A 15,714-nucleotide genomic window follows, 5' to 3' on the forward strand; every position below is an offset into this window, starting at 1 on the left:
TTGCCGCGCTCTCGTTGCGTCCCGTCAATTGTCGCTCTTGTCCGGTTTTTGCTCCGGTTTACCGCAGCTTCACGTGTCGTGTACGAAAAAAAAACCGTAGCGTTTGACCTCGCGTAACATTAACGTGTTTCCAACGGTTTTTAACATTTATACGTTTTTTCAGCCTCGACTCGGAGTAATGCGCGCGATATGTAGGTGCGTCGCGCGTAAGTAGTCATAAACAGCAAAGACGCGGTGGTTTAAAATCGGACAGTGTCGTCGAACGTCGCATTCTAGATAAGAAATGTTCACGCGCCGCAGACGGTTTACGGGCATTCATGTAGTACAGAAAACATATAACTCAAAGTGTTAGCGTAAATAAGAGAGACGGTGCTTATTTCAGCTTTTTATCCGACTGCCTCGCGAGGAAAATCTCTTCCTATAGCTCGGTCGTATCCGAGTTATGCTCGTTTTACGCGTGCCGTATACCGTGCATTCACCGTGTCGTTATTATGCATGTGCATATGTATACAATCGTGATATTTTATTTTTATATGGAAAAAAAATTGTTTATCTCTCGCGACAGCGCAACGTCTCGGCTGTTTCTTACGCAGACGTGTGTCGTGTGGAATTGTTTATTTACCGTCATTTTCCGACGCTTCTTCGGGCACCGTTATCCCGAAATTCCAATTACCGGCGGATTTACGATTCCCACATTCTCGCGTAAGTGCCATTCCGTTGGATCGCTGCCGGTTTAATCTATTTTGCAAACGCTCGCAAACACATTCGTCACTCTTCAACAAATTATCTCGGAAATAAACTACGGCTATTTGCGAGCTTTCGCGCGAATGAACCGCGAATGAAATATATACCGCAGTCGGCCTCTACGGTTATATTTTATCAACGTAACGGGTGAAACGGGTGCCGACTTAGCGTCTGTCAATAATCTTAAAAAAGGAAACAAGATTGCGCTTATATTGGAGAACTTTGATGTGGCCGATCGTCGGTATAACTGACGTCATGATAATAGATGTGTACCGATTTAATACCATGAAAAATAAAGTTAATGCATTATAATAATTTAAATAATTTTATAGAAAAGTAATTATTTCCAGATACGTAGATGAAAAATGATAAATAATATAATACATAATTTCGGATTTGGAAAGATTCTTCTTTTATGCTACTTATTAACTTAAGTATAAAATCATTAACAATGATTCGAAAACATATTTTTAATATTTTTAATAATTGCACTCTTATTTATGTAAATTGAGAATTGAGGAATGGGGGGATCTTAAACACTGCAGATAATGTATTTACATTGAATTCGCCTCGCATTGCATAGTGAAAATACAAGTTGCTTGATCTATTTATTTATTGGCTAAAAAACATTCACAATAATCTATGATCCATTAAAGACGTAAGAAACAAGCTGTGGCACAACAATGTTTTCAACGTCGATTTCATCTTTATGGTGGAGCGCTACTTAGCAGAGATTAAGTTTTTTTTACTCGTATATTATTATATCGATCCGCTTTTTTATGGAGCCTTTATTATAACATAAGCACGTTTGACGCGATAAGTTATACAAAAATATAAGGTTTACGTATAGAAATTTTCGAGCGATATCACCAAATTACCTTCCCCTAAAACTTAAATGTTACAACCCTTTTCCTACTTCGCAAGACTCATTATTTCCAATACACACTAAAACATTCGTTTAAACACGCAGAATAAAAATAAATAATACGCTTGTGAAAATATAATCGGCACAATATTATCCTAAAAAAAATACCATGCATACCAATAAATGAGCCAAAAGAACAGAGAGGATTATTCGAGACACCTAATCCCGCTCGCGTAAAAAATGAGTTATGTAACAATTTCTTAAGGGCATTCTGCTTGAAAAGGAAAAGTGGAAAAGAATACTTTTTTTTCTACGTAATACAGCATATTTAAACACAGGTACGTTTAGTACGATTAATTCGCATTAATGCACGCTTGCGATAGAATCTTCGACGATTGAATTCCGCACGCAGAGATAATAACGCAATTGTTCTTTGTGAATTATACAATGTAACGTATGTTTTTCTAAACAAGTATTAAGACTATAACTATATTCGCATTTACCAGCTCGCGAGTAAATCGGACAAAGCAACCGGTTGGATCTATACTTCTCGGATCGTTAAGAAAAATCCTATAACAGAAAACACATCGATCTCGGAATCACTATATGTAATATTATTACACTCGTGCAAGGATGGATGCAAAAATTAACTCCGGCAATGTATCACCGAGCACAAAGTAAACCGCGTTGAATGCCGTTGAACAATTTAACAAACGTCAATCCCTAATTTTTATATATCTCTTCCTCCGCTGTTTGTTTGTGTATTTAGAACATATTGGTGCAGTAAATGATGGTACGCTTTGTTTCGGAGACACGTAACGGCAGTGACGACGGTAAATACGTGCAACGACGAACACAGAGTTAACTCAGAGCTTTCCTCCTGTAATGGCGATACCTGCGGTATCGTTAATGAACGACACAAGTCTCTGAAATTTTCCATCGTCCTCAAAATCATTCAATGACTTTTTTGTATTTTTAAGAAGATTCTCGAGAATTTTCAAACAGCTCGTCGATTCACGTTTACTCTCGGTTCAAGTACAATCCAAGATCGCTGCTCGAGCATTTTCGTTTCCCTCGTTTTTTTTTAATGGGATTTTATGGCTGTCAAGGAAAGTAACTCTAAAAATAGCCGCTCGAAACGCACAGCGTACAGAAGGCTCTATACAAATATTCATCAGTAACAATAAGCGTTACTAACAGTTATCGATAAAATTAACATTATAGAAATTCTATGAGAAATATAAACGATACTGAGCGTAGCGAAAAATTCGATCTGAATAGAATGTCTCGTTGCGAAACGCGCGGATTAAGAACTGACCTTACATAGCACTGAACGATATATATTATTCTATAATCACATAGCTTTTGAAAGGCAATACCGACGGCAATCTCCGCTGTAAGATCCGATCGCTTCCTACTGTGAGTGTGAACCGGGTTGTAAGTGCAAGCAGGAACTGTGTGGGACGATATCGCGATATTGCAGCTGTCGTAAATATATTGCGGAAGGACATTATCCAGCGGCGAATAATTGAAGGGTATCTTTTTTTTTTCTTTCTCTCTTTTCACCAAGTTTTTCGATGAAGAGAACGTGTGAGTACGTGTAATTTCTTTGGTGTTTCTTTGCTTCTATTCGCCCGTGTGTGTTGTATGTGTGTGTGGTCTCTCGTAAGTTTCACACAAGTTTTTACACAAGAGAATACTGTGCCCTCCAGAAAGCGTAGTAGTTATCGTAATTCTATGTTGCAAGAACAGCTGTCGTAACGCGTTTCCCTCTCGCCTTTACTTAGTTACAACTAAATCGATACGATGTAAAAACTATCGACGACGATTTCCAGCATGGGCTCTGTGCCGTGGATCCCACTCCGTTGTGCTTTACTCCCGTGTAAATATTGTTCCTCCTCGAATCTTCGATCTACAGGTGCGTACTTCAACGGGAAAGCAATCTCTTTTATTACATTCGTTACTTATCCCACCATATGCATATCGGTAGTCTGTTTCTCTTGCTCGTAGATATTGTTTTTTTTAATATATATATATATAACCATACTTTCACACACACACGCGCGCGCACTTAACACACACACATGTACACAAATACCAAACATAGGGACGTGATCCCCCTCATACGTGTATCACATTCACTTTGCACACTTGCTTTCAGAGGTCTTAGGAGTAATCTATTAATTCACGAATAATAACGCTATACACAATCGTGTTAATAATTTAAAGAAATGTATTAAAGATTTTTCGCGGAGCCATAGCACAAGAGGTAGGACGACAGTTGTATATCGTACCTTCGATATGAACTAGTTTAGTGATAAGTTGAACTAACGATGCACACCGATCACGCAAGTAACAGGTCGTTGTCCAGTTTTTCCCTATTTTACAAGTGAATGGTAGTTGTTGTTGTTGTTGTGGTTGTCTTCGGCGAGTAATAATTAAACGGGATGCTATTGTAACTGTAATATCACTCTGTAACGGTTATACATATTGTGCTTGTAAAAGAAAACTTCATTTCGCTAAACGTAACACGTATTTCGTTGATACCACTTGGCAGTATGCCACAGTTTTGTCATATTTTTACGAGATCTGCAACTGACTTTTTTGTGACTGACGTGGCCAGATTATATTACAGTTACAAAATTATATTACAGTTCCTATGTGTGTATATATATATATTTTATATTTATATTTATATTTATGTTTCTCATACGTTCGAGTGAAGCCTGATGAAATCAAAATTTAGACGGCAATTTGCACTATTTATATAATATCGTTCAAACCTCACGTGTCAGCATGTTTGCCATACTTTCTGCACAAGTACGTACGTACATCATACAACGTGACATCGCTGTATGTGACAAATATTTCTTGAAATTACAGGATAGGATAAATCTAATCTAATCTAACTCACGTTTAAACCGAAGGGAAAGCCTTAATGAAAAAACAAAGAGCGCTATAATAAAAACTACTTCTCAACTATTTTCTTGTTACCTGGCGATATATATCCGAGAAATCTATCTTGCCGAAAAAATGCGAACGATTTTATCCTCTGGTTTACTCAGTAAGTTGATTATTGACTCGCTTGTGATTCGATTTCAATGTACAATTGTGTGCTGCAGATTTTATGCATCAATATGGAATAGCTTAACAGTAATCGTCGAGCGTGGAAAAAGAAACCAACAATTATTACACGCTGCGAGAAAAAGGGGACATCGGAAAAATATCGATACGTAGATCCTATTATTTACTGACGAAATTTGGACCACTGAATGAATAACAGTCGCTAGAACGTGTCATCAGAGTTAATGGAGCATCGGATCAAGCCGCACAAGGGGGGCGAAATTGCGATGCGTATCCAATCAGATCATCACTATCGTTCTTGTTTCTCTTCTCACCCCTTATGTTTGTTTTTTTTTCGATTACCGCGCTGCAGTTATTAGTAAAATTGTTGATCTCATAACTATTTTATACATAACTCCAAGTGTATGGTATCGACGTCAAAATGATTGGAACGTTCCTCTGCCACTTGCAAGTAATCTCCACCTTATTTCCATACAAATTAAGATATATACTATAATTCTAAAATGCCAATACAATAACCCTTACAATGATACTTATTAAGTATTTTAATAAGCTATCACCCTCTCAATTCATGTAGAAATAAAATTGATACAGAAGCCAGTTATCGAAGTGTTCCAACCATCCTGACGCTAAGCACACTCAATGTTTACGTTATGAATTATCAGTTTACGAAAGTAAGTGCGCATATTTTTTACTCTTTTTTTATACTTTTTTTTCTTCTACGTAGCTAGAACGTCTTTCAATCATTCAAATTATTTGCTAATTATCTAACAATTTTCTTAGGTACTAAATTCGCGCGTAAAGGTAAAGGAAGTAGGTAATCGACGTAAGCAACAGAGTAGCAATGATAACAATGGTATCAAGGCAGTTTCGCGTCGATCGACTAGCTTTGTCTGCCTAATCGAACGGCAGCTCGTAATCGGACCAATCGGAATCGTCGGAATCTGAGAAGAAAGGAATATCTTCTAAATCGAGATACATCCAACGATCGTCCCTTTCTTCGAGGAAATCCCACAAGATCAGTTGCTGCAAATAGTGTAAATCCGCTTTTTTTTTCACGTTTCATAACAGTGACAAAGTGCAAGAGTAAAGTCAAAAAAGAAACTCTCGAATTTAACTCGGCCGCTCGATTCAAAGAGCTCGTTCGGACACTTTACGCGCGCACCGTATAACCGTAGCTTAATAACGTGCCTGTACTTGCGAGGAACAGCAGCGGGCAGCCGCCGCACACTTACCTGCAAAATGTCGAGACCAGCATCACTGGTGTTGCGCCTCTGTCGAACGGGTGGACCCACGTCTTTCTTAGTCCCGTCGGGAAGTGCGTGAAGGTAGAAGCATTTGTTACCGAACGGACACTTGCCGCGACCCTTGTTGAAGTACTTGCAGTCCTTGGTACTGCAAATGGAACGACGAAACGTTTACGGAGAACGCTTGAAACACTCGAAGACGCCGTGTTCCAAGCGTTCTCTATACTCATTTCGATCGATTTCGCGCTCGTACCTCAGGGCGCCCTTGTAATCTCTGATCAGCTTCTCCTTCTCCTCCTTGGTATCCACCCAATACATGCTGGGACAGACGAAGTCCGAGGGGATACGGCACTCCGGGCACGCCCTTATGATCTTGTTGTCAAACTGCTTGGCTTGTCGCCACTTTCTAATGCACGTCAGGCAGAAACAGTGATTGCAGTTCGGCAGTATACCGAACCTCTGTTCTCTCGAGGATTTTTCCATTATCGTCTCGAAGCAGACGCCGCACGACTTCTCCTTGCTCCGTTGAATCGCGAAGGATAATTCCATGTCCGCCTCGTGCTGCTTGACACATGCCTGTGCGAGTACGGGCAAACGACAAGTATAGAAATTTCGACAATCACTTGCCACTTGATTATCAAAATTTCTATACTTCCATGTTAGAGATACGGGATACAGAAAGTGAGTGAAGTAAAAACTTTTTTTGCCAGATCGCTCGAACGAAAGGACAGTTTTTATTACTTTAATTTATGAATTTAATTTCCTGGCGATATAAAAAACTTTGCGTAAGAAAACTGAATGAAATAACGAGACTCACATTCGTGTGTTTCTTCCTCAGTTCTTCGTTGTGCGGGTGCAGAGCTGCGCGGCTGCACAATTCGCAAATGTCACCGTGGAGATATGTGCAATTTGTATTCCTACAGATCCCGGTGGCCTCCGCGTACGGACACAGGGGTTCCAGAGCGGGCGTCGAGGCTTGACCGGATGGATTGACCGCTTGAGCATACGAGACTGGCATCGCCGTACTCGTGGACGTTCCCGAGGCGGATGTCCCGTCTGTCGATGACCCGGCTACGGGAGGCACGGCTGTAGGTACGAATTCGGGCGCCATCACCCACTCCTCAGCGATACGTCTACCAGCTTTTCTGTAACAAGCGGGCAGATTTAATTGTAATAATTACAACTGCGTTACAAGACAGGAAAACATACTTGTTTTTCGAGGAGTTTGCTGTGTGCTGAGCCGAGATGGAGTTCTCCGTTGCGTTGGTCTGCGCAGTGTCACTGTCCGCGTTGCTCGCGGCGTGGCGGAAGCGACACTGAGCGCCGAACTTGCATATGCCCTGCTTGAAGAAGCGACAAGTAACGGTGCCCGCGGGGCCGCTGGGACTGCCGCCGGTCGACACCGTCACCGCCTCGTTGACGCTTGTGTCGTTCCTAGCCGCCTGCACATGCCGATACCGACAGTTGCTTCCCTCGCGACAGGTGCCATTCTTGAAGTATCTAAAACAACAATCATAATTATTGCCATTGCGAGGAGGATTGCGAAACGCGCTCCTCGGTTTCCGCCTTATTGACTCAATCCGCACGAATCGACGGAAGAAACGCAGACATTACGTTTTGAAATTACAGGAAGACTCGTAACGGCACGTTTAGCGTTCGAGCAAATGTCAATATTTATATTATTGTGTTGGTCACGGATATCGAGCGACCACCGCAGCGTTCGCGGCAACGTGTCCGCGGCTAACCTCTCACGTCACGATCCGCGAAAACGTCCTCGGATCGTCCGCGCGACGGCGGTCCTCCGCGGCGAGCTCCGCTCCGAAACTCACGCCCACTCGGCGTGCGTTGTGCTCCTTACCGGCAAACAACACTCTGCGTCCAATTGTCGGCCATTTTCTCGCTCCTCCTCCACCGTCGTGATGATGACACGTCGGTCAGCCCCACGGATGATGACGACCACGCGCGTGTTCGCTGCCGAGACGGCGAATGTGAAGCGGGTGCGGGTCCAGGCCTCCTCGGACAGGCCGGTGCGGCTGCTCCGCAGATCGGATTCGGTGGGCACCCGGTGACGCGTTACGTTGCCCACGACACACATATACACCCCTGTGCGAGATGAGGAGAACACGCTTGGCTCGCGTCGCGCAATAAACTCACCTCGGGGACGTGTGTACGCCGCACACGAGCGCAACGGACGAGCGAGCGAGCGAACGAAGGAGCAAGCGTGCGAGAGACGCGCGCGCACATGCACGATACACATTCGTCCTTCCTAGTCGCCCTCTACGCCCCTCTTTGCTCGAACACGCGTGTCAACCGCGCGGCAGAACGTCAAACACCACCTTGCACTCGATTTGAGATCCCGCTCGGCAGTTTAAGCGAATTCGTTTTCCTTTTCTCCATCCTCCCGCTTCCCCTCTCTCCTAGTGATTCACTTCGATGTGTCTATATATCGTCGAGTCTCGATTCGAAATCTTTGCGTTACTTTTCTTCACTGCGAGATTTCTGCGTAGAGAACAAGACGTCATCTCGATCGCTTAATTGTTTCATAATGATAATAGGAGACGATGACGTTGTCACTTTCGTCAGCGGCGAACGAAAAGTTTATATAATCTGTATTACGATTCATATATTCGTATAGTTTGTATCGCAATTATTTCTCACACTGCGTGATATATTACCACGATTTTTATTAAGCGGACGGCCGAATTGCTCCGTGATGTAACAGCGATTTGACTTTTGATCGCAGTGGCATCCGGTTTTCCCTTTAATCGCATGAAAAGTTTCTCCACGAGTCTCAAATTTGCAGCAGTTTCGTTACTGTGGCGCATTCGTTATTACAAAATTGATGGCCGAGCGTGGAACGCGCGCCGCTCGCACACAAAGCTGCTGACTTACGCGCGGTCATTGAACTCGACCGAGCTTCCCTGCTTATCGATGTCGCTTGTGTGTGTTGTATATACCTCGTGTAAAAATTAACCGGACAACTCGTGCGCTTACGAGCGCTATTAATAATCGGCTTCCATTTAGAGATTACAAAGAGATTGCATTGAAAAAGGCTCAACGAGATGTCAAAGACCGATAGAGAGCGATAAATCGATTCACTTGAAGGTTATCTTATTACAAGATAGTAAAGTTGACGGATCACCAATCACAGGCCTGCGGTAATTATCCCCAAATTATGGCGTTGCGTGTTTCGCACGTAATTGGTTGATTCCTCCGCGTTGCATTTCATGCAAAGTGTACAATGAGGTGCATAAATGAAGTCCCTTTTCGGTGTAGATAGGTGCAGGTAAGCGCGCCATCTGCAGACTGCATGGCGCGCCTACTACTCAAAGACCGAACGCATATCTGTATACTATTAATCATAGCCAATAAAGAAATTAAAACTAATACAAATAACTGAGACAATTATATTAATGTTACAATTTTTAACTTAACAATGTAACTGCAATATATTGGGTCGTCCGGAAAGTTCGTGCCGATTTTGAAGGAAAATTCAAAGGCAACATTTTTTTATGTCGATAAATATTTATTGACTTATGTATGCACCGTTTTGTTTCACAACCTTTGTCCATCTTTCACGTAACTGGAAGATTCCATTCTCCCAGAACTTCTTAGGTTTCTCGGCGAAAAACTCCTCAAGGTGGTTTTTTATGTCGATCAAAGAGTTGAAGTTCTTGCCGCTAAGAGAATTTTGCACAGACCTAAATAAGTGAAAGTCTGAAGGTGCAATGTCTGGTGAATACGGTGGGTGAGGTAGCACATCCCAGCCAAACTCCAACAATTTTTGTCGGATAGTCAAAGAAACATGAGGTCTGGCATTGTCCTGATGGAACACGACGTCCTTCCTATTAGCTAATTCTGGACGTTTTTCCTGAATCGCTGTCTTTAATTCGTCCAGTTGCGAGCAGTACTTATCTGCATTTATCATTTGGTTGTGTGGTAGGAGCTCATAATATAGGATTCCTTTCCAATCCCACCAGACACAGAGCATGACTTTTTTTGGATGAAGGCCGGCTTTCGGAGTGGTTAATGCTGGTTCATTTCGCTTACCCCAGGATCTTTTTCGTTCTACATTATTGTAAATGATCCATTTTTCGTCACCCGTCACTAATTGCTTCAAAAATGGTACGTTTTCGTTGCGTTTGTACAGCGAGTCGCAGATGGAAATGCGATCCATTAAATTTTTTCGGCCAAATTATGCGGAACCCATACATCATAGCGACTTACGTAACCAAGCTTCACTACATGATCGTGGACAGTGGTTTTCGATATTTTCAGTATCTCTGCTAATTCACGTGTCGTGTAGCGCGGGTTATTCTCGATCAGTGTCTTGATTTGGTCATCATCAGTAGTAGAGGGTCTGCCCGAGCGTTCTTGGTCTTTAAGGTTAAAATCACCAGCTCTAAACTTAGCGAACCACTTACGTACGGTTCTTTCAGCTAAAGCGCCTTCTCCGTAAACAGAACATATCGAATTTGTTGCTTGTGAGGCATTTTTGCCTTTCCGGTAATAGAAAAGCATCAAGTGTCTAAAATGTTCTTTGTTTTCTTCCATCTTCAAAAGAGTACAAAACTGACACGAATCAATTTATCTGAAACAACTTTTTTCCTAAAGATGCGTTGAAATGTCACCTTTAAGCATATGTATATAAATCGTATGTTTTCAATAACATTGATATATTCAGACATGTTCCAACGCCATCTATTAAAAATCGGCACGAACTTTCCGGACGACCCAATACATATACGCCTGTTATATCGCAATTACATTATAAATTAAGTGGGAAAATATGTATAACATTGATGTTATGCATATAATTACAACTTTGTGCTGTAATAATTAATTATAGATACATAATATATAATAATTATATTACAATACATAATATAATAATTATAATTATATAAATTATTACAATAAATTATTTTTATATAATTACAATTATTATACAGGATGAATCATGACTTACCGGACACCTTGCTAATTATATAAAAGTAATTTATTGTAATAATTGATATAATTATAATTATTATATTATGTATTGTAATATAATTATTATACAGGGTGTTTCCTAAGTAAGTAGACAAACTTAAGGAGGATATTCCTTGGCTTATTTTAAGAAGAAAAGGTCATATAAACATATGTCCTAAACTGCTTTGTTTTCCAAAAAAAAGTACATCACTGTTTTCGTTCACTTTTCGTTTATTATAGAACAGTTTGTATTATTGCAAATGAAACAAATGAAAAACAATAGTAACCAAAAAGAAACATTATAACGAAAAAGAAAATAGTAACTAAAAAGAAAAATAATAACATCACAGTAACTGCTGAAAATGTCCACCTGCAGCCATAATACACGCCTCAACTCTCCTTTCCATTGATTGACGTACACGCTCAAAAATACCTGGAGTGTTACGTATTCTTTCACATCCATCTATTATGCGATTTCTGAGATCTTCTTCATTTTGAATAGGTGTAGCGTAAACTAAAAATTTAAGCTGTCCCCATAGAAAAAAATCTACTGGATTTAAGTCTGGGGATCTTGCAGGCCATAAATGGTTTGGTCTTTGAGTACCTCGACCGATCCATCGATTGGCAAACTTCCTGTTCAAAAATTGACCATCCCCACTCCATCCCCACCGCTGTTGACTCGTACTGCAAAAGCACGCTATCCGAAAAGTGAACGAAAACAGTGATGTACTTTTTTTTGGAAAACAAAGCAGTTTAGGACATATGTTTATATGACCTTTTCTTCTTAAAATAAGCCAAGGAATATCCTCCTTAAGTTTGTCTACTTATTTAGGAAACACCCTGTATATTATGTATCTATAATTATTATTTCAATACACACAAAGTTGTAATTATATATAACATCAATGTTATATTTTCCCACTTAATTCATAATGTAATTGTGATATAACAGGCGTGTATGTATATTGCAATTACATTGTTAAGTTAAAAATTGTAATATTAAGATATAATTGTCTATAAGTTATTTGTATTAGTTTTTTATTAATAACTTTTTAATAAATAATTAGCAGCTAAACTTTTTTGATTACTCGAGGAGAGGGCCCAGACAGCACAAGGATGTCCTAAGGACATCCGAAGAACATCCAGGACGTACATGTGTGATATCCTCAGGATATCCCATTTTAATCCTCGGATCTCCTCTGGATGTCCCGAGGAAGAGGAAATGATAGCCGTATATGATCCTCTGGAATATCGAGGGAAATCCTATGAAATATCCTAAGGATTTCAATAGGATATGTTTGGGATATTATTCGTACGTTTCAAGGACGAAATCCATACAGCATAGAAGCTCCAGGGGACGTCGCAGGGACGTCCACAGGATATATGTCCTAATTGATTTCTGTGCTGTATGGGTATTTATCAATTCTACAAGGTGTCCCGGGTTTTAACCGACAAACTGCGGGAGCATATTCTACTAGTGGAAATAAGAAAAAATTCTTATATCGAGTTTGCTTAGAAATGCTTTATTACAAAGTTATAAACCAATATTGAAAACAAATATGAGATAAGTAACAACGGAACATAGTGTAGAATTTGGAAGGTCGAAGATGTTTATGTTATGTGTATTCACATGTATTCATGTTCACTATGTTGAAACGATTCAGTATGATTGTTACTTTCACAACAGTAGCTGTTAGATTTCAATCGTCGTGTCAACTAGCAATTACTATCAGAATGCCAAAAGTGTTTTCAAATGAGGAATAGACTGATATTCATTTCGTGTACGGATTCTGTGACGGAAATGCACTCTTGTCGCGTCTTGTAAAGGTCACTTCATCTGTCCATAATATCATTGATGAGAAAAGATTGTCCCTTTCTACTGCATTCACATACCAGTTACAAAATTCGACTCGTTTCTGATAATCGATTGGAAGTAATTCTTGTACAGGTGTGTAATGATATGCGAATCTGTCATCAGCACGCAATGTTCTCCAAATAGTGTTTCGTGATATCTGCAGTTGAGCTGAAGCACGTCGAACACTTTGTGTAGGAGTATTATCAAAAAGATTTAAGATTCTTTCCGAGCGTCGTCGGTGTCTACGAACATCATCATATTCATTCATAGGTCGAAATGAACCCAAATTACGTAATTGCAAATGGGTATTACTAAACACAGAACTATCTGGTACTCTCCTGTTAGGAAATCTACGTTGATACTCTCGTACGGCAGCTCGTGCATTTCCGTCACAGAATCCGTACACGAAATGAATATCAGTCTATTCCTCATTTGAAAACACTTTTGGCATTCTGATAGTAATTGCTAGTTGACACGACGATTGAAATCTAACAGCTACTGTTGTGAAAGTAACAATCATACTGAATCGTTTCAACATAGTGAACATGAATACATGTGAATACACATAACATAAACATCTTGGACCTTCCAAATTCTACACTATGTTCCGTTGTTACTTATCTCATATTTGTTTTCAATATTGGTTTATAACTTTGTAATAAAGCATTTCTAAGCAAACTCGATATAAGAATTTTTTCTTATTTCCACTAGTAGAATATGCTCCCGCAGTTTGTCGGTTAAAACCCGGGACACCCTGTATATATCAGTGCCTCAAAGATAGACAGAGTTAAGTCACATTTTTGTAAAAAAATAGATTTTTATATTTTATGAATTACTCTCTAAATTTCGTGTAGTGGAATCTCACTCTTTTGGAATGAGATATCACTTCAAGCAATAATGATTTCAAAAGAAAAGAAGAAGAAAAGAGTACTGGATCGGTTTTCCGGATGGTCATTTATAAGGTGATAACGCAAATGTTTCTTGCGAGAACGTCACGCCTGGCCTGGCCATCTATCGATCGCTTGGTGAATTAGAGGCGGGAATCTCAGGATATCCTGGATGTGTTTAGGATAATTTTAGGACGTTATAAGCTATCTGACATAATATAGACAGGCCATATATTTTACAAACATCCTGTGGTTATCCAATGGATATTTATGGGATATTTATATTTTACTACAATATTCAAAATTTCTAATTATGTTAAATATTCTACATAATTGAAAATAATTATAAATGCATACTAAATTTTCATAAAAACAAGTTTAAAATCATATCTTAAAACATCCTCGAAATATCTTGAATCGTCCTGGACATATTCAGGATGATCCTGAGGACATTTTGTGCTGTCTGGGGGACTATGAAACATATGTTAAAGTCAAGACGATTCATCGCATGATTGTCCTATTCGAAACATATTTATCGTATTATAATATTCCGAAAAGTTTTTCTCTGTTAATTAAATTAAATTATAATGCGCAATATACAAAATACAAATATGAAAAAAATCAGAATTATTTATAGGATGCGAAGATTTCTTCTCTTTATATTTGTGGTTCTAAAAAGATTGTTTTGTTTGGCACTATGGGATGAATTTTAATTTTGACCCAATCACTCGTATGCACAATCACTTGATAGGTGGTGATCATGGGTGTCCGCAGGTGGAAGGCAAGACTGGCCATTTGCCCCTATCAGCAAACAATTAAACATTTGTCCTTGCTTGAAATAAAGAAAGAAGATGCCATATTACAAACGCAACGCACATCTACCTTATCGTGATGAGAAAGTTTTTACTACCAAAATTATAAATTTTAAATTATAAATATTTTAATTCTACACTGAGAAATTTTCCATCGTACCATATATTACATAATTATAATTATATAAAAATACTTTATCGTAATAATTTATTTGATACGAAGAATCGATAATTATAATTTGATTTTAATACACTTTCATACAATTAATATTTATGACATGTTATATAATAATTATAAGTAATTATTTTGCAATTTTAAATTAAATATAAATTATTAGAATAAATCATTGTTATATAATTATATAATAATTGTAATTATATTAAAATAATTGATTGTAATAATTTATATTTAATTTAAAATTGCGAAATAATTACTTATAATTATTATATATTGTATGTCATAAGTAATAATAGTAATTGTATCAAATTGTTTTAAAATCAAATCATAATATCGATTCTTCATATAAAATGCATGGTCAGGCAATATATGTGCTGCGGGATTAGCCATTTTTACGCATTTTAACTTATTTTATTGGCTATGATTAATAGTATGCAGACATGCGTTCGGTCTTTGGGTAGTAGGCGCGCCATGCAGTCTGCAGATGGCGCGCTTACCTGTACCTATCTAAAGTCACTAGATTGATAAAGTACCGCAATCCGTAGTAAAATACGTGGAATAAAAATGGTGTTAGAAGTGTATTTAGTGCAAACATGCAACTTATCAACACACTAAGTGCAATTCTACGAAGCAGCGTTGTATCTCCATTGAGAAAGGTTACATATTGTGATAGATGTGAAGAGAACATAATTGTGATGAAAACACCGTGTAGTTGGAATTAAAATGGCGGACGATTGCGGTACTTTATCTATCTAGTGACTTTACACCTATCTACACCGAAAAGGGACTTCATTTATGCACCTCAGTGTACTTCACGAAAATCCATTAGAATAAGTTTTTTAATAAAATCTTTAAGTTTCGCCGCTTATTTTTCATATTTCCATACATTCTCTTGCCGAATACTCGAGAAGAACAATGTTTATGCGTGCAAAACTCAAAACTCGGCTAATAATGAAAATAACTAAGGGGAGCAAATTCACTAAAAAAAATCTACAGCCTCATTGGTCGATGTATAGTGAATCTAATCATATTCCTGATTTCACCATGTCGCATGTGTGATCAACTTCCTTG

The 15,714-nt window shown here is 38.9% G+C and overlaps 1 protein-coding gene across 1 annotated transcript; it reads right to left on the bottom strand.

The window, feature by feature from the left end:
• Positions 1–1,339: 1,339 nt before the first annotated feature.
• On the bottom strand, positions 1,340–8,243 carry LOC105282202 (probable E3 ubiquitin-protein ligase makorin-1). The gene is made up of 6 exons (XM_011343979.3): positions 7,799–8,243; positions 7,150–7,440; positions 6,758–7,085; positions 6,194–6,516; positions 5,929–6,088; positions 1,340–5,719 (listed from the first exon to the last, which is right to left on the bottom strand). Exons 1-6 carry the CDS (start codon positions 7,831–7,833, stop codon positions 5,591–5,593), a joined length of 1,266 nt encoding a protein of 421 aa, XP_011342281.1. The 5' UTR covers positions 7,834–8,243; the 3' UTR covers positions 1,340–5,590.
• Between the last annotated feature and the right edge of the window lie 7,471 nt (positions 8,244–15,714).

The sequence above is a fragment of the Ooceraea biroi genome, chromosome 12 (genome assembly GCF_003672135.1).
Source record: "Ooceraea biroi isolate clonal line C1 chromosome 12, Obir_v5.4, whole genome shotgun sequence".
NCBI lineage: Eukaryota > Metazoa > Arthropoda > Insecta > Hymenoptera > Formicidae > Ooceraea > Ooceraea biroi.